General features: G+C 49.4%; 1 protein-coding gene across 1 annotated transcript; it reads left to right on the forward strand.

Moving 5' to 3' along the window:
- Positions 1 to 327: 327 nt before the first annotated feature.
- Positions 328 to 21,792, forward strand: DEF6 (DEF6 guanine nucleotide exchange factor). Its single transcript, XM_082849045.1, has 11 exons — positions 328 to 438; positions 11,481 to 11,621; positions 12,272 to 12,457; positions 14,457 to 14,693; positions 14,790 to 14,936; positions 18,159 to 18,267; positions 18,455 to 18,753; positions 19,833 to 19,999; positions 20,120 to 20,318; positions 21,282 to 21,372; positions 21,543 to 21,792. Exons 1-11 carry the CDS (start codon positions 343 to 345, stop codon positions 21,764 to 21,766), a joined length of 1,896 nt encoding a protein of 631 aa, XP_082705171.1. The 5' UTR covers positions 328 to 342; the 3' UTR covers positions 21,767 to 21,792.
- The last annotated feature ends 4,621 nt before the right edge of the window (positions 21,793 to 26,413 follow it).

A 26,413-nucleotide genomic window follows, 5' to 3' on the forward strand; every position in this document is an offset into this window, starting at 1 on the left:
TGCTTTTCCCTCATCAAGCTGCCTCTGGGAGCCCAGAAGGCTCCAGGAGGCTCTGGGGCTGAGGAGGCCGCTAAAGGGCCTCACACCCAGGGAACCAGGCTGATCAGCGTTGGAGCTCTAGCTCCCCAGGGCTTGGACCCCAGTTCCCATGCAGGGAGTGGTGCCGCTGAGCACTGCAAGAGCAACAGGCTGGGTCCTGCCGGTGCGGGGAGCCCGCGAGAGCAGGCAGGTGGAGCTGTTGCTCTGCACCACGGCCCTTCTGCGGTCTCTGCAGCCGTTTGCATTTCCTGAAACCGGATCTTGGTGTCAGAGCCGCCCCTGGGCCGGGCGGGCGCCTCAGCCATGGCCCTGCGCAAGGAGCTGCTTAAGTCCGTCTGGTACGCTTTCACCGCGCTGGACGTGGAGAAGAGCGGCAAGGTCTCCAAGTCCCAGCTCAAGGTGAGGGGCACCCGGGGCGCGGGGGAGGCCGGCAGACACGTCTCATCAGCCCCTGCTGCCTGAAGCTAGACTTGAACCCTGTGCTCCTCCTGGGGCACCCAGCTAGCCAGGGACCCAGGAGGGGTGGGAGGGCCCGTGCTGGGGAACTGGGGCAACATGGCCTAGTGGATGCTGCTGCCCCCTGTCCAGAGGCCCCAGTGAGGAGTGTGCAGGGGCATCGCCCAGAGCCCTGGCCCCCAACTCTCGGGAGAGTAGAGGTGTCATCATGGGGTTCTGAGGGCCACAGGCCAAGCTACATCCCAGACTCTGTGTGATGAGCACACGTCTCCCCAGAGTCAAGCTCGGGCACACACCCTACTCCTTCCTGCCGCTTCCTCCTGGCTTTGAAGAGAGACAGTTAGCTAGTGCTTGTCAGTCACTTCCTCTCGGAGCTGAGAGAGGGTTCAAGAGCCTCTCGCAGTCCCAAACCAGGCCAGCTCAGTCATCCTTCGCAGGAGAGCAGCTCCCCTGGACCTTGCCTCCCAGGTGGGACAGAGGTGGGAAGGGGCAAGGCCTGAAGACCCCATTATACTGCTGCCTGGCTCACCACCCCCTTCACACCGTACACGCCAGGTTGAGAAACTTACCTTAGACCCTGAGAACTCGAGTAGGGAAGGGGTGGAATCTGAGCCCAGGAAGAGCCCCATCAGTGATTGCTCTGAAATTCATGCTTGGTCCTAGATAATTCCTGGGGGGCCGAAAAGTTTATCGCCTTCTTTCCTGTAGCCCCGCATTAGTGCTGCCTTCACCCTGGTTAGTGGGGAAGAAACAAGGCCCTAGGCCATTGGAGCCAGGGAACGCGGGGAGTCAGGAGCAGGGTGGGCGTCAGCCCTCTGGGATCCGCCTTAGGGATTCATTCATTCACTCTACAAATATTTACTGAGCACCAGCTACATGCCTGGCATGAGGCTAGGCCATAGTATCCTGGCATCTCCCCTGCCACCCACCCCCCACAGAGGAGGAGTGCAGTCTCAAGGAAACCTCCATTCTAATTGGTCGAGCTAGGAGGTGCCTGGAAACCTGGGAGAGACGGATGGGACAGGTTAGGCATTGTACCCCACCCCTATTCCATCCCCCTACTTTTGAACTTGGACACGATGAACTTGGATGTCCCAAACTGGTCCTATCCCATAATCGACCCCTTAGCCACACTTGTGAGCATCCAGTAAGTGATTCTTGGCTCCCCCAGGAAGGAGAGTCCACTACCACTTTTGATCATCTGAGAGAATCTCCCAACAGACAGGTTCTTCCTTACGTTCTACTTAAATTGTCTTATTGCAGGTTATGTAATCTAGTGAGGTCTTCAGTATAGACAGAGGAAAAGCAGATCATCCAAAATCTATCCTTGTGGAAACTCCATGTCCTACATCCACCTCCCACTCTGCCCCTTTAACATCTTTCAGGAACAATCCCAACCTCCATGGTTTGTTGTCTCCAAGGTTCCATCTTCTACCACTCCATCACCTGTGGCCCTGTGACACCTCCAGACTCTCTAAGCCTCTCATACATGGAAGTTACAGCACTCCATGGCTCTCCGGTTCCTGGGCCAATCAGGCAGTAAGCCTTCTTAGTTTGAGCCTCTGTCTTGGCCTCTAACTGGGTGGATGCCTGTTCCCCACCCCCACAGGTTGAGTATTTGCAAGGAAGATCGCCTGGGGAGCTTGCATACTTGAACCATCTGCTGTCTTTGTACCGCGTCGCAGCTCACATTGAGCCCACTGCCAGCAGCCTCTGTGGCCCCACAGGATCAATGGTAGATTTCAGCCCACTTGACAGAAAACTTGTCCACTCTGGGAATCTGAGCTAGCAGTGGGAGCCTCAGGCCCAGCGGCCGGTGGGGCATAAATGGTAGGGCCCATGTCATAGGAGAGGAAGATAAGGAAGGCAATTCTCCTTCAAGCCCATAGTGCTAGATACTGGAATGGGAGGAAGTAGTGATAGTGTTGGGGGTGGGGATGCCGGAAAGGCAAAAGAGCAATAGAGAAGTGGCCAGAAGGCAGAGGAAAAAGCAGATGAGACACAGACCCGTAGGGCAGGGCACACTCCTTCCACTGGAAGACTTGGCGAGAAGAGAAGAGATCTTGGGGTTAGCCTGTCCTTGCTAAAACTGCCTCTGGCCTTGGCGTCCTCAGTTGGGAAGAGGCAGGAGACCCGCACCAGCCCAGAGCAGGCTGTGTCTGTCTGCAACAGTCACCACTTCTCCCCTGATGTGTTGGTAGAAGGGCTGCCACCTGCTGTCCTGGGCAAAGCCGTGATGAGGCCAGAAGGAGGAGGAACAGCAAGTGCTCTGAGAAGTACCCCAAGGAGTCAGGATTGTTTTCTCTGAAGAAGAGAAGGCTTGGGGGAGAGATGAAATGAGTTTTCTTCTCTGAATTCTTTCTTTCTTTCTTTCTTTCTTTTTTACGCGGGCCTCTCACTGCTGTGGCCTCTCCGGTTGCGGAGCACAGGCTCCGGACACGCAGCCTCAGCGGCCATGGCTCACGGGCCCAGCCGCTCCGCGGCAGGTGGGATCTTCCCGGACCGGGGCACGAACCCACGTCCCCTGCATCGGCAGGCGGACTCTCAACCACTGCGCCACCAGGGAAGCCCCTTCTCTGAATTCTTATAGAAAGTACAATAGCCTTTGTCCAGGTGGGTTGAGAAAAATAAAAATAGATCAATAAGAATGGCACTTCTGCCCAGAACGGAGTTAGGTTGAACACAAAGTTTCTCAGGATTGTGAGCTTTGGCAGGGTCCTCAGAATCTCCCTCTTTAAAGAGCTTTAGGAGTGAGTTCCCATCCCGACAGTGGGCTGCAGGGAGGGGAGCCTTGGGAATGATGGGTTTCCTAACGGCCATACCGTCTTCCCTCTGGGAGCAGCTTTGGCTTTAGGCTTCATGGATGATCAGCTAAGAATTTGGCTTCCTCACTCCCTGACTGCCAGGGCTGGGGTGAGGGGCCCGAGATTGGGCGCGTGGTTGGAGCAGTGTGTCTCAGTGGGGATCCTAGGAGGCTTGCCACTTCCCTTTGACAGACAGGAGCAGGGGGAAGGCAGGGAGGGTGAACTAGGGCCTTCCCTACTTGGCTCTGTCAGGTCTCCCAGAGCCTCTCATTGGCACTCGGGGCAGCCCTGGGGCCCAGGGAGGGTCTCTTGCCCACCAAGAGCCTCTGAGCTTCGGGCTGTGTCTCCTCTGGAGAGGGACAACCACCTTCTCCTCGGTAGAGGAGAAGTTAATAACAACTCCAGTCCCAGAATCTGATGAGTGGGGTCTTCAGCTTTGCCCCGACCCCTGCCTGCTATTGGTCTCCTCAGTCTAGAGTGTGGAGGAAGGGGAGGATGATTCCATGATGTGCAGAGCACTTGACTCAGAGCCATATAAGCTGAGGCCTATATTGCTCCCCAGTAGGGTGACCTTAGGCAAGTCACTGCGCCTCTCTGAACCTCTGGTTTCTCATCTGTAAAGCCTGAGGGCTGAACTGGGGATCACCAAGCTCTCTGGCTAGCCTCCGAAAATAAATTTTAACAAAGTACCTCAAATAGGTGAAATTGATCCTTGATGCAGCTTCTCCTCTCCCTTTTCTGAGCCTCTGTCTTTCCTTTGATGCTGACAGCCAACCCCTCCAAGCCCCTTCTTGCTCTCAGCAGGCACACAGCTAATCCAGAGATTCCCATCCTTTAAAATTCCTGGTGCTACTCCCTCATGATAGTTTTGCTTTAGTACCCCACTGGTTGAGAAAAATACATTCAGTGACTCTTAAAAAGGATCTATATATTTTAAAAGAATCACTTAGCACCTAGCTACGTTTAAAGACTATAGGCCATCTAAACGAGAGAGAGAGAGAGAGAGAGAGAGAGAGAGAGAGAGAGGAGGAGAGAGAGAGAGAAAGAAAGAGAAAAGAAAGAAAGAAAGGAAGGAAGGAAGGAAGGAAGGAAGGAAGGGAGGGGGGAGGGAGGGAGAAAGACTAAGGCCAGCTAGGAGAAAGAAATTAGTCATTCTTTTTGTAGTTAGTGCTTGGTACTTTTATGGATTCCCAAACCCTCTGTATCTGCGTCAACTCCTGAAGTCTGCGAACTACAGGACCGTGGGCCTGGCGCCCATCGCATTGCTGCACTGGAGCTTTTAGGAAACTCCCAAGCCCCCAGGGGAGAACCACACCCCCAACATGCCTCCAGAGGAAACAGTGAATAAATGAAGCCTCTCAAAGGTCAATGGCTGCCAGCCCAGAGGTCAGGGGCTGCTTGGGTGGGTGGGGAAGACAGAATCCTCTCTGGGGGAGCCCAAATGGCAGCTTGTGAAAACTACAGACACCTGGACCCCACCCCGGAAACTCTGAGTCAGTAGTTCTGGGCGGGCCCCAGCAGATTTCAGTTTCAACCAGCTCCCCAGGTGATTCTGATGCTTAACCTGAGCCAATGTAGCAGAGATCTAGCTAGGGCTTTAGAATCAGTCTTTGAGCAAGAGGACACTCCACCTCTCTGAGCCTTGGTTTCCTCCTCTGTAAAAGGAGGAGAATGAGAGCCCTGCCTCCAGGGCTAAGGATTGATTGAAATTGGCAGGTGAGTTCTGCAAGCCAGCCTCCACTCCTGCCATTTCCTTTCCAGCATGACCTTCCTCTGGTCACACTCTCTCCCCACCCCCGGCCCTTACCCGCACCCAGGCACAGGAAGCCTGGCAGTCTGAGGTCGGCTGAGCTCTCTGGGGAGAGGCCCTGAGCCCTGAGTGTCTAGAGCCTTTAATTCCTCTTTGTCCTGACACCTGATGGCTAACAGGGTCGGAGCCTCTCTGCCCTGGTCTCCTCAGATTCCCCTGGCAAAATGTCCAGGTGAGGAAGGTCTTAGAGGAGACCGTGGGCCAGTGAACCAAAGAGAGGAACAGCTCAGATAACTGTGTGCTGCTGGGTGGCAGGTTCTATCCTGGGGTGGGAGGGAATTTGTACATCATCTCCTTGAACTCCATTTTTAGAAATGTGAAAACTGAGCCCCAGCGAGGTTCATGTGCTCAGAGAGATTCAGTCCACGTCCGTCTGACTTTCGTATTTTTCCTGCTTCTCCCCTTGAAGCACTTAGGTTCATTCAGCAGATATTTACTGAGTATCCATTATATGCCAGGTCCAGTGATACAGCAGTGAATAAAACAGACAAAAAAACGCACGCTTGTGTTGCTAACGTTCTAGTCAGAGAACACAGATGATAAAATAAGTAAAAGTGCGTGATACATGACATGGAGGAAAATAAAGCAGAAGATATCCCTCTCCTTACTGTGGGGGGTAGAGGGGATAGGATGACAGATTTAAGTAAGGTGGTCAGAGAAGCCCTCCCTGAGAAGGTGACCCCTAAGTAAAGATCAGAAGGAGGAGAGGGTGTGAGCCATGACCTGGGCGAAGAATGTTTCTGGTTGAAGGACTATCAAGGGCCAAGGCCCTGAGGCAAGAGTGTGCCTGGTGTGCTTGAGGAATGCAAAGGGGCCAGAGGGGCTGGAGAGAAGTGAGCAAGAGGGATGAGGTCAGAGAAGGTACAGAGTAAAATCTCTGGAAAGACTGAGATTTTACCCTGAGAACCTTGGGAAACCACTGCAGCATTTAAGTTAGACTTGAGGAGTTAGTCAAAAACATTGATTAACACGACGTGGGGGACACTGTGTTGAGCTCTGGAGTCAGGGTTGAGATTAGAGTCTTTGCTGCCCTCAAGGAATGTAGAACACCCAGAAATGCTCACACCAACAGGGAACAGCAAAAGAACATTATCACAGAGCAACTTAATAGCAGGGTACATTAATAACAGTGGTTAATGGCACCCTTTGTCTTTTAATCTCTATAGTTTAAAAATGTTGCCATGAAAACAATATATGCTCCTGGTTCCGAAGAATATAATTTTAAAGAAGTTGAAATTTACTAGAAAAGTAAAACATGTTTTACTGGTTAAAAAAATTGAAAGACAAAAATAGTGTTAAAGAACGTGAAATTGCCTCCCCTCCCTGGGGAAGAGTGGTAGGGTGATAGCTGTTAACAGTTTGCTGAGTCTTCTAAATTTTTTCTATGTACAAATAAGCTTATTAGGTTGAACTATATGAAATTGCTGATGTTTGATTGTTTTGACCTACTAAAATAGCAATTTAATATGGTTCAGCATAATCTTTGCACACATATTATTTTACAAATATTTCATTCTACAGCTTGCTTTTTTCCACCTGCCAGTATAGTATGCATATCTTTCCACGTCTGTTCATACAAATATAATAATAAAAATAGCTCACAACTTTTATTAAGCAATTTCTATTATTGCACTATGTACCCGGTGCTGTGCTAAGCTCTTCATTCTAAAACACCCTGTGGAGCAGGCGCCTTTTTTTGCTCAAAGAGGACGAGACTAAGGTCTTGGAGAAGTTAAATCACCTGCCCATAAGTACACATGTGGCAGAAGTTAAATTTTCAACCACACACAGGTCTATGACTTGGTGTAACTGTCCCCTCTTTTTTTTTTTTTTTTTTGCGGTACGCGGGCCTCTCACTGTTGTGGCCTCTCCCGTTGCGGAGCACAGGCTCCAGACGCACAGGCTCAGCGGCTATGGCTCACGGGCCTAGCCGCTCCGCGGCATGTGGGATCTTCCCGGACCGGGTCACGAACTCATGTCCCCTGCATCGGCAGGCAGACTCTCAACCGCTGTGCCACCAGGGAAGCCCACCTGTCCCCTCTTGAAGGAGCCTTGGGCTGTCTCCAGTGCCTCATTTATTCTCCGTTTCTTTCTTTCTTCTTTCTTTCTTTCTTTCTTTCTTTCTTTCTTTCTTTCTTTCTTTCTTTCTTTCTTCCTTCCTTCCTTCCTTCCTTCCTTCCTTCCTTCCTTCCTTCCTTCCTTCCTTCCTTTCTTTCTTCCTTCCTACCTTCCTTCCTTTCTTTCTCTCTTCCTTTCTTCCTTTCTTCCTCCCTTCCCTCCTTCCTACCTTCCTTCCTTTCTTCTTTCCTTCATTTCTTTCTCTTTTCCTTTCTTCCTTTCTTCCCTCCCTCCCTCCCTCCCTTCCTTCCTTCCTTCCTTCCTTTCACCATGCCGCGGCTTTCGAGATCTTAGTTCCAGGACCGGGAATCAGCCTGTGCCCCCCGCAGTGGAAGCGCAGAGCTCCAACCACTGGACTGCCAGGGAAGTTCCCAATGCCTTTTATTCTAAACTGTGCTTCAGTGAGCATTCTTGTACAGGTAACTGTTCTCTTGAGCATCTATAGGTTAGATGATTAAAATTGCTGGGGTCATGCCCAATTTTATTTTTGATACAGTCTTGCCCTCCAGAAAGACTACCAATTCACATCTCAACAGTGGGGCATTTGAGTTCCCATTTCTCCACAACCTCCTCAATACTTGATAGTATCAGTCTTTTGCATCTTTGCTAATTTGTTAGGTAAAAAATTGCAGTTTCTATATGAGAAGGGAACTTATATTTGTTCTGTGCAGAGCTAACTCACTCTCTCTCTGTATATATATATCTCACTCCATCCTCACGGCCCCTATACGTGGTGGGTATTATCCCCTGTTTCACTGACAATGATACTGAGGCTCAGGGGGTGAAGGAGTTTATCCAAGACCTCATAACTAGAAAGTGAAGGTTCCTGGCCTTCCATATCCCCCCGAACGCTTCACTGGAGTGTAGCCATTTGGCTGGGCTATGCAGGAAGCTTCCTCAAAGAGGTGCTTTAGGAGGCTTGAAGAAAGATAAAGACATGGGTAATTTGAAAAGAGGCCAGGAGGCAACAGGTAGAAATATGTGAAACTCTTAGCATAACACCTATCTCTTCAGAAGTGAGTATTTGTCTTGTGTTGGTCACCCTGGATTTTAGGTGCTAAGCATGGAGTGGTGGCACCTCTTAGAGTGTGGACTGGTATCCTATGACCACGGATGTATTAATCATGTATTCTCTGCATATAGGTGGTAGAAACCAAGCTCAAAATAACTTAAAGGAGATGTTATAGATTGGCTCACATAACCAACAAAACTCCAAGCATAGTATTGGCTTCAGGCATGGCTGGATCTAGGTCCTCAAATGATGACTCTTTATACCTTGACTCTGCTTTTCTTCACTGATAGCTTTATTCTTAAGCAGGTACTTCCCACACAGGGACAAAAATGTCAGCTACCTCTATCTTCTAACAGCTTAACTCTTTCCATGTATACCCATGGGAAAAAGTACACCTCTTCTCCACTAGAGGAAGCAAAAATCCCAGGGATGATTCTCATTGGCCTAGATTTGGTCATGTGCATCCTTGAACCAAACACCACGACTCCAATGTGCCCACCTCTGCAGCCAGGTAGGGTAGGGGTGCAAATGGCCAACACCACAGATATTGAAAATGGGGGAGAGTTACTTCTCAAAGGAAAATCAAGGCTCCATTACCAAAATAAGGGAAGGGGGCAGAGTTCATCAGGAAGAAACTTCAGATGTCCTTTAGAACAAGAGTAGGCAAAACCAAAGATGGCACATGAGCTAATTTGAAGATCATGGGAATGAGCGTTGGGGTGGGGATCAGAGATGGCTGTCCAGAGGGAAAGGAGGGAAAAGGGATACACCAATCCCCTTGCTGGGCCCCCCCAACTTCCCACTTTGCTGAGTTGAACCTGAGGCCCAGGAGAACATTAGGAAGAAGTCTCAAACCCTTCTACCCCTCCTCTCACAAAAGAGAATAAAGAAATGAAGACTTGGTATACACACCATCTATAGGATGTTGCCAGCTTCTGCCTCAGAGGAGCTGATTCCAAGGTGGACTGCTGGTGGTGGAAGCAGCCCTTAAATACAGCATTTATTGACTGCCTTTGGTGTGCAGAAGAGGACATAGGTGCTGTGAGACATAAAGATGAACATAGACCTGGCCTCCAGAGTTCACTATATAGTTGGGGAATGAGGCTCAGGGTCTATATATATATTTTTTGTTGTTGTTGTTATAAATTTATTTATTTATTTTTGGTTGCATTGGGTCTTCATTGCTGCGCGCGGGCTTTCTGTAGTTGTGGCGAGCGGGGGCTGCTCTTTGTTGCAGTGTGCAGGCGTTGCATTGTGGTGGCTTCTCTTGTTGTGGAGCACGGGCTCTAGGTGTGCAAGCTTCAGTTGTTATGGCTCGTGGGCTCTAGAGCACAGGCTCAGTAGTTGTGGCTCATGGGCTTAGTTGCTCCACAACATGTGGGATCTTCCTGGACCAGGGCGCGAACCCGTGTCCCCTGCATTGGCAGGTGGATTCTTAACCACTGCTCCATCAGGGAAGCCCCAGGGTCAATATTTTAATGGGGAAGCAGCCTTCAGAGCCGGGAACAACCAGTTGCAACCTCAACTCTGCCACTTACTCTTAACCTGTCCAAGCCTCAGCATCTTCATCTGAAAAACAGAGATAATAATGTCTGTATATCATGGTTGCCGAGATTAGACGTGGGGTGTAGAAAGCACCTCATACGGTGGCTGGCACATACCAGGTGACAATTTTTAATCATTCACGCTGTCTGTGATAAGTGCTATAACAGAATTACCCCAAGACAATTTTAGTTTTTTCCTGATCTCCTTGTCCAAGCTTCAACATCTTTGTTCTAATATCCTGGGTTTGTTAACCAACCCATTTCCCCTCTGTACTGTCATGGCCGCCATCCCTTTTAGCCTTGTCCTCCACATCCCACAGACCATTTTTCGTGGCCCTTCTTTGCTCCCTCTCCAGCTCCCTTCCATCTTTAGCAGGGCAGTGACTGGAACTGCACATGCCCTTCCTGGAGCAGACACACTGGACTCTAGGCACACAGCAGCCTGAGTCTTTGATGGTAGCTGTCAGGCTTCTGCCCTTGAGCCTTGGGATCTGCAGAGCTGGATTTGGATCCTAGGCTCTTGCTCAGTGTGGGTCCTTGGGCAAGTTACTGAGTCGGTTGAGCCTCGGTGTCCTTGTCTGCAGAAAGGGCACATACCTGCCTGACGAAGTGGCAAAGAGCATGGCCGCCTTGGTTTGAATCCCAGCTCTGCCAGCCCTGTGCCCTTGGGTGAGTTACTTAATGTCTCAGAGCCTAGGGGTTTTTTTCATCTGTGAAATGAGGATATAAACACTTGTTATGTGGGTTAAGTGAAGTATATGTAAAGTGCTGAGCACCGTGCTTGGTGCATAGCAAGTGTACAAGTTTTAGTTTTTTGGATTTTATTGAGGTATAATGTACATTTTAATTTCAGGTTTACAACGTAATGATCATATATATATAGTGAAATGATCACCACAGTGAGTCTAGTTAACATCTGTCACCATACATGGTTACACAAAATTTTTTTTCTTGTGATGAGAATTTTTAAGACCTACTCTCTTAGCTACTTTCAAAGATGCAATACAATATTGTTAATTATAGTTACCATGCTATATATTATATCTCCCCAGGACTTTTTTTTCAATATTTATTTATTGCATTCATTTTTTTAGCTGCGCCGGGTCTTAGTTGCTGCACGCAGGATTTTCGTTGTGGCATGCAGGATCTTTAGTTGTGGCATGCGGGCTCTTTTAGTTGCAGCATGCGGGATCTAGTTCCCTGACCAGGGATCGAACCCCTGCCCCCTTCATTGGGAGCTCAGAGTCTTAACCACTGGACCACCAGGGAAGTCCCCTCATGACTTACCCGAAGTTTGTACCTTTTGAGCACCTTCACACATTTCACCTCCCCGCTCCACACCTCTTGCAACAGTCTGTTCTCTGTATCTGTGAACACCTTTTTTTCCCTTTTTAAAAAATTCTACATATAAGTGAGATCGTATGGTATTTGTCTTTCTCTATCAGACTTATTTCACTTAACATAATGCCCTCAAGGTCCATCCGTGTTGTCGCAAATGGCAAGATTTCATTCCTTTTTTAATGACTGAATAACATTCCATTGTGTCTATATACACAGAAGCTTTAGTTATGATTGAATTGAATAATGTATGCAGAAGACTCAGCCAGAATGGGGGTGGGGACAAATGAGGAGGTGGGAGCCGCCCTTTGGCCCAGTTTTGGTTGGGGTTCAGGAAGGCAAACTGCCCTCTGTCTCAGGTGCTGTCCCACAACCTGTACACCGTCCTGCACATCCCTCACGACCCTGTGGCCCTGGAGGAGCACTTCCGAGATGATGACGATGGCCCTGTGTCCAGCCAGGGGTACATGCCCTACCTCAACAAGTACATCCTGGACAAGGTGGGGCCCCTCTAACCTCTCCCCACTTCCCAACCTGACCAGCACCCTAATACATTGCCACCCCAACTCCTCTCCCTATGAACCCCATTTCTGTCCCCTCTGTCCACCCCTGCTCTCCCATCTCCATCCTTCACCTCCCAGCCACTTGCGCCCTCCTGGCTCCCCTTAACTCACTCTCAAGCTTCCTCCTCTCTATCCTAGCCTCCACCTTTCCCACGACCTTCCACCCCATCCCTGCCTAGCTTCCAGCTGTAACTTTTACAAAAGGCTCTCCAGTTTCCCCCAAGTGCTGTCCCCCCTGCTTCTCCCAGCTGTCACTGTCTTCTCAGGTTCTTCTTGACTGTCCACTCCCTCCTGGGCTTCCCCTTCTTTCTCCCTGGGCTGAGGGACCTGAGTTTCTCTGTGTGCAGGGGACTTGGGGGCAGTGGTTGTGAGGGAGTGGTGGCAGTAGCAGGGCTGGGGGCTGGGGTCAGGCTGGTTGGTCAGCTAGTTACCTGATCATCAGCTCAGGGACTCCTCAAGTTAGAGCCCCAACATGGCAGTGTGGGGAGCAGGGGAATAGATGACCCTAAGAAGCCAGCTGGAGCCTAGTTGGGTGGTAGAGCAGGGACGGGGCAGCCTTCTCAGCTGACTTGCCGGCCTGGTGGCAGGTGGAGGAGGGGGCTTTCGTTAAGGAGCACTTTGATGAGCTGTGCTGGACCCTCACGGCCAAGAAGAACTATCAGGTGGATAGCAACGGGAACAGCATGCTCTCCAATCAGGATGCCTTCCGTCTCTGGTGCCTCTTCAACTTCCTGTCTGAGGACAAGTACCCTCTGATCATGGTTCCTGATGAGGTAAGCTCCAGGGACTTTATCACTTGGGGACAGACCTTAGCAGAACCATGAAGGAGGCCAAATTGCCTCCATACTTTCCCACATCCCCTTTCTTCTTTATCTCCCCACCCTGGGACCTGTTCACACCCATCTGTCTCCAGATGCTTAGAAGTGTCCATATCAGAACAATTATGCCTTCTCCCAGGAGGTCAAAAACTACACTTCCTTCAAGGCTCTGCTAGCCCTCACAGTAGGAAAATGATCTGCAAATTCTATTTACACAGACGTGTGAATGCCTGATACATGACTGGGCATTTAAAAATGAGAACATTTAAAATCAAATGGCAGGATTTTAGGCACTGTGGCAATCTGAGAAGGATGCTATTATTAGGGGAATAGAGACCTTCCTGGGACATCTCTCCAGTTACTCCAAGTGTGCAACCAAGTCTGCCCTGGTTTCAGATTTTCTCTTCCTACCTTCTACAATATAGGGGAGAGCCAGGGCAGACTCCCCTCAGGGCTCCAGAGAAGGCATCCTGGGAGTAGAGGCCTAGAATCTAGCCTCTACCTCCTTCACTCATGGGTGAAGCCAGGGCAGATGGCCCCCCTTTTCCAGTCACCCTGCACCCTCCCTCTACTCCCCCTCCTCTCTCCCCTCTCCATTCAGCCTTCTCCTGACCCTTTAGCCCTTTTGGTGGTTGCGAAGATACCAGGGCGAATTTAGGTCTTTAGAGTAGGGTACGTGGGGGAGAGATCCACCGTATTTACAAGAAGTCCTGGCACATCTAACTGCGCTCAGATTCGTGCCCTTGCCTCTGTTGAAGAGTGAGGGGTGTCCCGCCCCACTCCCAGCAGAGACCCAGTAGCCCCCAGAGTGAAAGTCCTGGAGAGAGTTTCCCAAGGAGCTGCTGGGGCAGTCGAGGGACATGTGTCTATCTATACAGACACCTGGCTGGCTGGGCATCTTTGTCAGACGCCTGCCAGTCAGGACGAGGTGGCCTCTCAGAGGTCAGAAAGCTGCTTGCTACTGTGATCAACATGCAGTGTGAACAAACTGCAGCAGGAGGTACCCCAACCACCACTTCCTGTTCCTCTGTAACAGGTTTCCTGTCCCTGCTCTGCTTACTCCACCTCCAATCCCCTTGCCCTCCCATAGGGGAAGGATCCCTAAGGTTGGGGCTTGGGGCTTGGAATAAGGACTCATGGGATGCGGATCTGAATTGAGTTCTGGCTGCTACCAACTTGCTGTATGATTCAGAACAAGTCACTTCCCACCCCGCACTTTTTTTTTTTGAAAGGAATTCCTTTATTTTTTATTATCATTTTTTATTTATTTATTTTATTTTTTATTTTTGGCTGTGTTGTTGGGTCTTCGTTTCTGCGCAAGGGCTTTCTCCAGTTGCGGCAAGCGGGGGCCACTCTTCATCGCAGTGCGCAGGCCTCTCACTATCGCGGCCTCTCTTGTTGCAGAGCACAGGCTCCAGACGCGCAGGCTCAGTAGTTGTGGCTCACGGGCCTAGTTGCTCTGCGGCATGTGGGATCCTCCCAGACCAGGGCTCGAACCCGTGTCCCCTGCATTGGCAAGCAGACTCTCAACCACTGCGCCACCAGGGAAGGCCCCCTTCCCCCTTTGAGCCTCAGTTTTGTCATCTGCAAAGTGAGGATATTGGATGAGAGGGTCCTTGTTCCCCTGTTGACATTTTCTATGACTTGCTGTCTCGGCCTGGCCCCTGGCCCCCACAGCTCCCACCTCACCCTGCCCTTAATTCAAGGCAGGAAGGAGTGGGACTGGAGCTTGGGGAGGGGATGCCTAAATTGAAGTTGGGGCTCCAGGATTCCCTCCTAAATCTCTACTCAGGTGTCCTCCAGCGTTTAGTTGTTTTGTCCTCTGACCCTACCCCACCGTCCTGTCCCTGGTCACTTCTGCCCAGGCCCCGGGCGCCTGATGGGAGCGCCCCCTGGTGTTGGCACCAGCGCCACAGTCTGCTGCAGCCACCAAGCCTTCCCTCCCCCGCTCCAGGTGGAATACCTGCTGAAGAAGGTGCTCAGCAGCATGAGCTTGGAGGTGGGCTTGGGTGAGCTGGAGGAGCTGCTGGCCCAGGAGGCCCAGGCAGCCCAGAGCACCAGCGGGCTCAGCGTCTGGCAGTTCCTGGAGCTCTTCAACTCAGGCCGCTGTCTGCGAGGCGTGGGGCGAGACACCCTCAGCATGGCCATCCACGAGGTCTACCAGGAACTCATCCAAGACGTCCTGAAGCAGGTCAGGCCAGGCTGGGAACTAGGGGAGGACCCCGAGGAGGGTGAAGGTTGGGGGGGGGGGGGCCAGTGATGCCTCTGACTTTGCTCTGGCTGGCAGGGCTACCTGTGGAAGCGAGGGCACCTGAGGAGGAACTGGGCAGAACGCTGGTTCCAGCTGCAGCCCAGCTGCCTCTGCTATTTCGGGAGTGAAGAGTGCAAGGAGAAAAGGGGTACAATCCTGCTGGATGCGCAGTGCTGCGTGGAGGTGAGGGGGACAGTTGAGGGGGTAAAGCACATCTCAAGGCTCAGAGGGGCTCCAGTGCAGTGTGAAGGCAAGAGGGTCAGGAGGAGGGTAAATGGGAAAAGCCACAGTGACAAATTCCCGCTTAGATGAGTGCAACCCAAATACAGCTGACCCTTGAACAACACAAGTTGGAACTTATATGTGAATTTTTTTCAATACATACATTCAGGAGTACAGCCAGCACCATCAGCAGTTGGTGGAATTTGCAGATGTGGAACCAGGATACTGAGGGCTGACTTTAAAGTTATATGTGGATTTTTGACTGGGCAGAGGTTTGGCACCCCTAACCCCTGCATTGTTCAAGGGTCAGTTGCATACCTGGGTACCTCAAGGCTATTCTCAGCCATGGCAGCAATTTTTTTTTTCTTTTAGAAAAGTAACACACTTTATTTTTTCTTCCAGTTTTATTGAGCTATAATTGACATACAGCACTGTATAAGCTTAAGGTGTACAGCATAATGATTTGACTTACATACATCATAAAGTGATAAGCACATAAGTTTAGTGAACATCCCTCATCTCATATAGATACAAAATTAAATAGAAAAACATTATTATCTTGTGATGAGAACTCTTAGGATTTATTCTCTCAGCAACTTTCCTATATAACATAGAGCAGTGTTAATTTATCATGTTGTACGTTACATCCCTAGTACTTATATCTGGAAGTTTGTACCTTTTTTTCTTTTTTAAAATTTATTTTATTTATTTTTTGGCTGCGTTGGGTCTTCATTGCTGCGCGCAGGCTTTCTCTAGTTGCAGCAAGTGGGGGCTACTCTTCGTTGTGGTGCACGGGCTTCTCATTGCAGTGGCTTCTCTTGTTGTGGAGCACGGGCTCTAGGGCGTGTGGACTTCAATACTTGTGGCACACAGGCTCAGCAGTTGTGGCTCGCAGGCTCTAGAGCTCAGGCTCAGTAGTTGTGGTGCATGGGCTTAGTTGCTCCACGGCATGTGGGATCTTCCCGGACCAGGGCTCAAACCCGTGTCCCCTGCATTGGCAGGCGGATTCTTAACCACTGTGCCACCAGGGAAGCCCTGGAAGTTTGTACCTTTTGATGACCTTCATCCAATTACCTTCCCTCTATCCCTGCAACAACCTCCCTCCCCACCTCTGGTAACCACAAATCTGATCTCTTTTTCTATGGATTTGTTTGTTTGTTTTTGAAGTATAATTGACCCACAATACTGTGTTAGTTCCTGTTACACAATGTAATGGTTCGGTATTTCTATATATTTCAAACTGACCTCCACAATAGGTCTAGTTATGATAGGTCACCATACAAAGATAACTATGTAATCATAGTTATTGACTATATTCCCCACACTATTCATTTTACACCCATGACTCACTTATTTTGCAACTGGAAATTTGTACCTCTTAATCTTCCTCAACTTCTTCCTTCCTCTCACTATGCCCCCTACCCTCTGGCAAACACACCTGTTTGTTCTCTGTATCTATAACTCTGTTCATGTTTTGTTATGTTTGTTCATTTGTTTTGTCTTTTTTAGATCCCATATGTCAGCACTTTTTTAAAAAAAACCAAACTGCAAATCAAATACTAAAGTCATTGGTGAATAATGTGGACTTTGCTAAAGATTTCAGAGGAGCGGCTTATGTCTCACTCTACCCAGCAAAACTTTCTAAAATTCCTCTGAAGTTCTTTCTCCTTCACCCAAATTCCATTCCCTTTGGCAACTCTATACCTCCCTATTCTTTCTCCCTTCGCATCCCTTTTCCTCCCTTGACTCTGTCCATTATTTTAGAGGCTTAAAACAACAATTTTAAAAACTGTAGTGAAAAAATATACATAACATGAAATTTGCCATTTTAACCATTTTGTGTTACAATTCAGTAGCATTAAGTACATTCACATGTAACCATCCCAATTATCTATTTCCAAAACTTTTTTATCATCCCAAACAGAAACTCTGTATCCATTAAGCAATAACTCATCCGCCCTTCCCTCCAGCCCCTGGTAACCTCTATTCTGCTTTCTATCTCCATGAATTTGCCTGTTCTAGGTACCTCATATAAGTGGAATCATATAATATTTGTCCTTTTATGTCTGGCTTCTTTCACTTAGCATAATGTTCTCAAGCATGTTGTGACATGAATCAGGACTTCATTCCTTTTTATGGCTGAATAATATTCCATTGTAAGGATGTACCACATTTTGTTTATCCATTCTTTGATGGATATTGGGTTGTTTCCATCTTTTTGCTATTGTGAATAATGCTATTATGAACATCCAGGTACAAGTTTCTGGGTGGATATATTTTTTTCCTCAGGGTACATACCTAGGAGGAGAGTTGTTGAACCATACATTAATTCTATGTTTAATTTTTGAGGAACAGCCAGACTTTTCTACAGTGGCTGCACCATCTTCCATTCTTACCGGCAGTGTATGAAAGTTCCAATGTATCACCAACACTTTTTATTTTACCTTAAAAAATGTTATTATTATAGTCATCCTAGGCTCTATCCAATCACATAGGGAAACAGCTGTCATTGTGGAAACAGCACAGATCTAGGCAGAAATCCAGCTCCACCACTAATAGGCAGTGTGAATTGGGCAAGTTCCTGGACCTCTTAGAGCCTCAGTTTCTTTCTCTGTAAAGTGGAGCTAATAATCCATGCCTGGTACAGACTCTAGAACACATGAAGCTCAGTAGGTGATAGCTATTATTTTCCACTAGAATGTAAGCTTAGGGAAGGCAGGGATTTGGTCTGTTAGGCACATCTCAGTATCCCAAAGGCCCAGAGCAATGAGTGGCACTCAGTAGACACTACAATATATCTGTGGAATGAGTGAATGGAGAACTTTCTCAACAGGCAGGGCTTTGTGGAAATGAACGGTCTCGATAGTGAGGACCCTGTCATGGGAGATGTTCCAGCGTGATCTGCATAAACACTGAGTGATCCCTCTGTGCTAGGCCCCATGGAGAGATACCAAGAGAACAGTCCCACCTTCAAAGAGCAAAGGATACAGAGCTGTGGGCACACAAGTATCCCCATAACTAACCTTCAAACCGGGCCACGCAGGCTCCTGTCAGAGTGGGAGGGGTGCCCGGGGAGGATGGTCAGCCAGCGGGGGTAGCGGCTGGAGCTGCAGCACCCCTGGGGTAGGTGTGGCCCTGACTCCAGTGAAGCCAGCCTGTCTGGGACCGTCCACCCTCTCCCAGGTGCTGCCCGACCGAGAAGGGAAGCGCTGCATGTTCTGTGTGAAGACTGCCTCCCGCACGTACGAGATGAGCGCCTCAGACACGCGCCAGCGCCAGGAATGGACGGCTGGTGAGTGCTCGCTGGGTGGCCTGGACCTGGCTGGCCCTCAGTCGCCTCACCTGTGAAAGGGGGTGACAGCACTTTGCCCAGCGGGAGGCTGGGCACTGGACACGGGCAACTCCTAAGGCCCCTTTCTGGCGGTGGGTCACCTCGAGGCTGCCCTGCCCCCGGCCAGCCCCTCCCGCTCCCTCCGCAGCCATCCAGACGGCGATCCGGCTGCAGGCCGAGGGGAAGATGTCGCTGCACAAGGACCTGAAGCAGAAGCGGCGCGAGCAGCGGGAGCAGCGGGAGCGGCGCCGGGCGGCCAAGGAGGAGGAGGTGCTGCGGCTGCAGCAGCTACAGGAGGAGAAGGAGCGGAAGCTGCAGGAGCTGGAGCTGCTGCAGGAGGCGCAGCGGCAGGCCGAGCGCCTGCTGCAGGAAGAGGAGGAGCGGCGCCGCAGCCAGCACCGCGAGCTGCAACAGGCGCTCGAGGGCCAGCTGCGCGAGGCTGAGCAGGTGGGGCAGCACAGCGCAGGAGGCGGTGGGCTGAGGGGTGTGGTGCGGTCAGGCCTGGGAGCTGAGCACTGGGGGCGGGGCCTGGGGCGGAGCCTTGGTCGAGGGCGGAGCCACGCATTGAGGAATGCAAGTGGAGGCGGGACTTGTCTTGAGGGGTTTTGGGAACAGAGCCTGTGGGCTAGAAGGATGGGTATGGGACGGGGACTGTGCCAGAAACAGGGCCTGTGGGATAAGGAACCTGGCCGAGGGATGGCTTGAGAGGAGAGATGGTAAGGGGGCGGGGCCTGAGCCTACGAAACGGGAGGGTCTGACCTGAGTGCTAGGTGTAGAGTGGGACCTGGCTCAGAAACCTTGGCTGGGGGCGGGACTTGGACAGAGGAGCTGCTAAAGATGGTGTGATTGGGGATGAGTTTGGACCAAGGCTGGACTAGGTTGGACTAGACTTGATCTGAGCTTATAATGAAACCATTTTGGGGAATGCAGGATGGGAGGAAGGCAGGATGAATGTGGAGGTGGACTAAGCGTGTAGAGGCAATTAGATTTAGGATTTAAGAGATCTAGATCTGGAGTCAGACACTGTGGATTCAGTCCCAGCTCTGCCTCTTAGGAACCGTGTGATCCCAGGCAAGTTACTCAGCCTTTCTGTGCCTCAGTTACCTGTGACATGCTGATGCCAATAGAACTTGGCTTATAGAGGTATGGAAAGGAGGATCAACTAAGGAAACACTTTGAGTTGTAATTGTTATAACAATTATAATTATTGTCATTCCCTTCCAAGCACTACCCTAATTATAATTATAAAACGTTATATTATAATGTATAATAATAACTATTAAGGCTGGTGCTAAAAAGGGGATGACTTGAGCGCCTTTCCACCATGTAGTTCACTGATCATTATCTGAATTAGTCAGGCTTGCAGAGGGGATCAGATCAGGAAACGCTGACATGAAGGAACTCCCCAGACCCTCACCCAGAGATAAGTAGTTGGGCTGGCCTAGCAAAGCCCTGGGGAAAGGAGCAGCATACCTGCTGCCTCTCTCCCCCATGCCCCCATTGACCTGGCTCCATTTCCCGAGCAGGCAAGGGCCTCCATGCAGGCTGAGATGGAGCTGAAGAAGGAGGAGGCTGCCCGGCAGCGGCAGCGCATCGAGGAGCTAGAGGAGATGCAGCAGAGGCTTCAGGAGGCCCTGCAACTGGAGGTGAAAGCTCGGCAAGACGAGGAGGCCGTGCGCCTAGCCCAGACCAGGTAGAACTGAGGGGCCCCTTCTGCTTCCCCTCCCTGACTTCCCGACCCCAACCCCGCCCCACTTGCCGAGCACCTGCGAGGTGCCTTGGCTCTGGAGGTGACACAGTGGATGCCTGGCAGACTGCTGGAGGAGGAGGAGGAGAAATTGAAGCAGCTGCTGCAGCTGAAGGAGGAGCAGGAGCGCTATATTGAGCGGGCACAGCAGGAGAAGCAGGAACTGCAGCAGGAGATGGCCCTGCAGAGCCGCTCCCTGCAGCAGGCCCAGCAGCAATTGGAGGAGGTGCGACAGAACCGGCAGAGAGCCGACGAAGATGTGGAGGTGAGGCCTGGGGTGGAGCAGTTTGGAGGCTGCCAGGTGAACGAGGGTGAGCATGTTAACGCACAGGCTCTGGAATCTTCCCTCAAGCTCTATCCCTCAGGCTCCATCATTGCCTGGCCGTGTGACCTCTGACAAGTTGCCTAACCTCTCTGAGTTCCAAGTCCCTTATCTGAAAAAGGAGACTGATAATAGCATTGCTATGAAGATTAAATGAGATAACACGTGAAATTAAGTATGTAGTAAGCACTGAAGAAACCTTAGCTATGACTTTTATCATTGTTATTAATCTGGGCAAAAATTTTTCCTCCTACTCTTCCAGCCCCTACTTTGCTATCCCTGTACTTTGGCTCCACTCTTTGGAGCCTGAATCTCCATAGAAGACTTTTTTTTTAACTTCTGATGTTTTGTTTTTATTAATATTGATTATTTTATTTTGCTTTGTTGGCCTACATGGTCATTGTAAAAAATTCAAACATAGAAATAAGTATCAAAGAAAGGGAAAGTTCCTCTATGATTCCCCACCCCACAACCGCTGCTAATGGCTGAGTGAACACTGGAGCAGAGGCTTTTGCATTAGGTCTTGGGAAGGTTGTGTAATGCAGTGGTTCAGAGCTCCGTGTATGTCCCTGGGCAAGGCACTTAACCTCTTTTGAATTTGTTTGCTATTAACTTCTGCTCTGGAAGTTAAATAAGATATTAGTACATCTTAGCTGCTTAATAAGTGGAAACTATGGTTATTTCTGACCCTTTGAGGGCCTGTGAGTCCCCTGAAATTCGACACCAACTCATTATGAGTTGAGTTCTTAATGAGTTCATAACTCTTTATGAACATACACGAGTTTTTCTGGGAAGATGATCAATAGCCTTTGTCAGATCCTAAGGGGCATGTGAACCTGAAAAGGTCAAGACTCTCTGTCTTGGAGGGTGGCTCTGACCCACTCCTCCCTGGTCCTGCCTGCACAGGCTGCACAGCGGAAGTTGCGCCAGGCCAGCACGAACGTGAAACACTGGAATGTCCAGATGAACCGGCTCATGCATCCAATAGAACCTGGAGGTGAGAAGGGTTAGACCCTGGAGCTTTCCCTGGAGTGGGGATGGAGAAGCGAGGGTGGAAGGGATACCCCCAGATCTACCGAGCCAGCACAGGACTGCAGGTCGGCGGGTTCTCCTCCCCCCCTTTGCAAGCACCTTGCTCCTTTCTCATACCTGCCTTTTTTCTGCCAGACAAGCGTCCCACCACCAGCAGCTCCTTCACAGGCTTCCAGGCCCCTCAACTTGCCCGCCGTGACTCCTCCCTAAAACGCCTGACTCACCGGGGATCCCAAGGCAGCAAGACCCCCTCACCCAGCAGCAGTGAGCAGCAGAAGTCCCTCAATTGTGGGGAAGAGGCGCCCATCTCAGCTTCTGCCCCTCAGGAAGATAAAGTGGACCCAGCACCAGAAAACTAACCTCTGCTAGCCTCTTTACCCCAACCTCATGCCTACTAGGACCTGGCCACAGCTGGCCTGTGGGTGACACCAGCCTCTGCAGAAGAAGGAGCTACAGTCCTGGTGCCAAGGGCCCAGGCCCTCCAACCACGAAACAGTCCAGAATGGAACCTGGTTCATCTTTTTGCACCAGCCCCAGGCCCCAGACCACTGAGGCTGTCAGGGATGTTAATCCTTGAGAACTTGACCCTGTGCCTTAACCCAAAGGACTCTATGCCCTAGGCTGGGAAAGAGAGTCAACAAGCAAGCCAGGGGCCATCTGTCCCCAGACTGCCACCAAGTTGTGGAGGCACATTTCCAAATAAAATCAGCTCTTGGGATAAATTATGCATCAGGTCTATAGTCTGTCTCTTCTACCATTTTCTCTCTTCTTCCCTCAGTCCAGTTATATGTCCCAGAAAGAGTAAGGTATAATGCAGTGGCTAGGAAAGTACACTCTGCCACTTTCCAACTGGGTGACTTTGGTCAAGTTTGTTCACCTCTCTGTGCTTCAGTTCCCATGTTGGCAAAATAGGGATAGTATAGTACCTACCTTACAGGGTTGTTCCGAGGATTAAGTGTTCAGCACGTGAGCAAGCACTATTATTGGTATCACCCCAAAGTGTTTATTGAATGTATATTCTATGCCTTGCAATTTCCCAGTTTATTTAATTCTCATGGCAATGCTGAGAGGTGGATATTATTATTCTCATTTTACATGTGTGGAAATTGAGGCTCAGAGAAGTCAGGTAACTTGCCCAAAGCGTTTCAAACTTGCTTCTCTTCCCATATTGTCTGACTTACCTACCTTGTTACCTAAGACAGAGATCTGGGAATCTAGGATGACTTGCTCCCTCCCTGCCATCCCCCTCATGAAAAACCCATCATTAAATCCAGTAGATTCTCTCTCCTTCATGCTCTCATATCTACTGCTCCATCTCTATCCCCATGGCTCCTGCCAAAATTTTATCCTCCACCTGCATGCTCACCTTTGACTCCTTCTCCATCTTGCCCCATAACTAATCAGTCTCCAACTCCAACGGATTGGATTTTCTTGGTCACTCTCAAATCCACCCCCTTGGGGCCATGTCTCATGGCTACTGCCTTACTCTGGCCCTTGTCACCTCCCAATTGGACTAGAGCAGTAACCAAGTCTCCTTGTTAACCCTTCTCCCCACAGCTGCCTGGATAGGCTTTTTTTTTTTTTTTTTTTTTTTGCGGTACGCGGGCCTCTCACTATTGTGGCCTCTCCCGTTGCAGAGCACAGGCTCCAGACGCGCAGGCTCAGCGGCCATGGCTCACGGCCCCAGCTGCTCCGTGGCATGTGGGATCTTCCCGGACCGGGACATGAACCCATGTCCCCTGCATCGGCAGGTGGACTCTCAACAACTGCACCACCAGGGAAGCCCTAGATAGGCTTTTTTTTTTTTTTTTTTTAATATTTATTTATTTGGCTCTGGGTCTTAGTTGTGGCACTCAGGATCTTCGCTGGGCCATGAGAGATCTTCAGTTGCAGCATGCAGGATCTTTTAGTTTGGCATGAAGGATCAAACCCGGGCCCTGCTGCATTGAGAGAGCAGAGTCTTAACCACTGGACCACCAGGAAAGTCCCTGGATAGGCTTTCTAAAATGCATATCTATCCTTGACTCTTTCCACTTTCCAGTCTCTCAGTGGTACCCTGGATAGTCAAGTTCACATTCCCATATGGGGCATACAAGGCCCTTGATGATCTAGCCCAGGAGAGCCTCCTATGCCTCTGCTTTATAGATCTACTAGCAGCTCCCTCCTTTTTCTTCTTCTGAGCCTGCACACTGGCTGTTCTTTCCATCTTACTTCATGTAACAGCCTCCATAACTAGATGCTTGAGATCCTTGAGGGCAGGGACATATTTTCTTCAACTTACGTCCCCGGTGCCTAGAACAATGCTCTGCTCTTAGTAGGCATGCAGCAAATGTTTGTTGAATGAATTCATGACTGAATAAATTCTAATATGAATGACTGGGTGTCACCCAGCTTAAAAGTGATGAAGTAGTTGAGATTCCCACTCAATACCATTCCTTTATTCAACAAATTTTTTTTTTTTTTTGGCTGCACAGTATGTGGATCCTATTTCCCTGACCAGAGATTAAACCCGTGCCCAAAGTGGAAGCAGGGAGTCTTAACAACTGGACCCCCAGGGAAGTCCTATTTAACAAATTATTTATTAAGCTTTTATTATAAGCCAGGTATGGGGCTAGGTGCTGGCTATATGGCACAGAACAAAATGAACAGAATCCCTGCCCTCCTGGAGCTTATATGTTATCTGGTATCAAAATTCATGTCTTTTGCAAGTACACCAAACTCTATTGCAATGAACTTCACTACAGTCTATTTTAAAGTGTCATGAAGCTGCCAGGATAACATGATGCATATTTCAGGGATGGAAAGTAAGGTTCAAATTCTAAGTGTGGTAGGAATTCAGAAAAAACGAAGTGTTAGGTGTGAGGTGGGATTTCATAGGCCCTTAAAAACTTTTTTTTTGGCCATACGGCTTACAGGATCCTAGTTCCCCAACCAGGGATTGAACTCGGGGCCCTGGCAGGGATAGCACTGAGTCCAAATTACTGGACCGACAGGGAATTCCCTTATTAAAAAGGAAGGAGAGTAGAGAACATGGGAACAATGCAAGTATTGATAGAAAGAAGCATAGCACATTTATGGGCACAAGAAGTCTGGATTCTGGATATTGAATGGGAACATCAAGGGTTCTCTAATTGGAGTGGGGTATCTCTAAGGTATGAGGAGTTTTAAGAAAATCAATTCACAGATCCTCAACTTCCAAGTGTTCTCTTTACCAAAGCTGCTTTCTTCCTTCACAGTTCCACCTCCTCTACTTGCAGTGGCAAGCAAGGTTCACCACTCACCCATCCAGTATCTTTTAGGAGTGGACAATCCAGAGGGGTCAAATTCCTGAAACACTAAACATAGCAACGATTTGAAATGCTAGTGTAGGACTGTGGGTGCTGAGAAAGTGAATGGCTCAAAAGTCAGACAAAAAATTCCTTTCGTTTTCAAGTCAGCAGGTTTCCAAATCTTTGCTTTCAAAACTTGGAAGGAGAGGCTTCGCTGGTGGCTCAGTGGTTAAGAATCTGCCTGCCAATGCAGGGTCACAGGTGCGAGCCCTGGTCCGAGAAGATCCCACATGCCGCGGAGCAACTAAGCCCGTGCACCACAACTACTCAGCCTGTGCTCTAGAGCCCATGAGCGCCCACGTGCCTAGAGCCCGTGCTCCGTGACAAGAGAAGGCACCGCAATGAGAAGCCCACACACCACAAGGAAGCGTAGCCCCCGCTCACCGCAACTAGAGAAAGTCCGCGCGCAGCAACGAAGACCCAACGCAGCCAAAAATAAATAAAAATTTTTTTAAAAATGAAGTATAATTAATTTACAATGTTGTATTACTTTCAGGTGTACAGCAAAGTGATTCAGTTATATATATTCTTTTTCAGATTATTTTCCATTATAGGTTATTACAAGATATTGAATATAGTTCCCTGTGCTATACAGTAGGTTTATCTATTTGTTCATGTATTTTTTAAATACATTTATTTATTTATTTTTATTTATTTATCTTTGGCTGCACTGGGTCTTCGTTGCTGTCCGTGGGGTTTCTCTAGCTGCGGTGAGCAGGGGCTAGTGTTTGTTGCGGTGCGTGGGCTTCTCATTGCGGTGTCTTCTCTTGTTGCGGAGCACAGGCTCTAGGCATGTGGGCTTCAGTAGTTGCAGCACGCAGGCTCAGTAGTTGTGGTGCTCGGGCTTAGCTGCTCCGCGGCACGTGGGATCTTCCCAGACCAGGGCTCACACCCGTGTCCCCTGCATTGGCAGGTGGATTCTTAACCACTGCGCCACCAGGGAAGCCCTGTTCATGTATTTTTAAGATGGATGATGGTGAACATCAAATCGCTATGGGTTCTGAGTCTTAGTCAATACATTTAAAAGGGTAATATAGTAGTTTTATATTAAAATATTAATGTTTATAAAATAGTAGAAATTACATCCATACTCTGCAACTACTAAGTTTTAAACTAATATGAAACATATTAGATGTCACCTTAAAAATGTACAAGGAGCTGCATTAGTTCTTATATATTCTTTTAGGGGTAGCGGGGCAAAAATTTTGAGGACTACTAACTATGAGGTAGAATGAGGCCTGATTAGAGACATTCTTGGAAGCCAGGTAGTGTTTAAACTTGAGGTGGCAAGCCAATTCCTAAGTCTTGGTTTCCTCATCTGTAAATGGCGTCCATTCCAGGCTTTTTAACATTCTATGATGGGACACAGGAGGTGTTGCTGGTTGCAGTGTGACAGTGAAAGGAAGCTCACCCTGGATCCACATCAGGACTGGCATGAGAAGCTGTCGGTCTGGTGGGACATTATCGGGTGCAGAAGAAGATATTTTGCCGTCCTTTTTTTTTTTTTTTTTTTTTTTTTGCGGTACGCGGGCCTCTCACTGCTATGGCCTCTCCCGTTGCGGAGCACAGGCTCTGGACGCGCAGGCTCAGTGGCCATGGCTCATGGGCCCAGCTGCTCCACAGCATGTGGGATCTTCCCGGATCGGGACACAAACCCGCGTCCCCTGCATCGGCAGG

The sequence above is a fragment of the Leucopleurus acutus genome, assembly GCF_964270905.1.
Source record: "Leucopleurus acutus genome assembly, chromosome: 10".
NCBI classification, from domain to species: domain Eukaryota; kingdom Metazoa; phylum Chordata; class Mammalia; order Artiodactyla; family Delphinidae; genus Leucopleurus; species Leucopleurus acutus.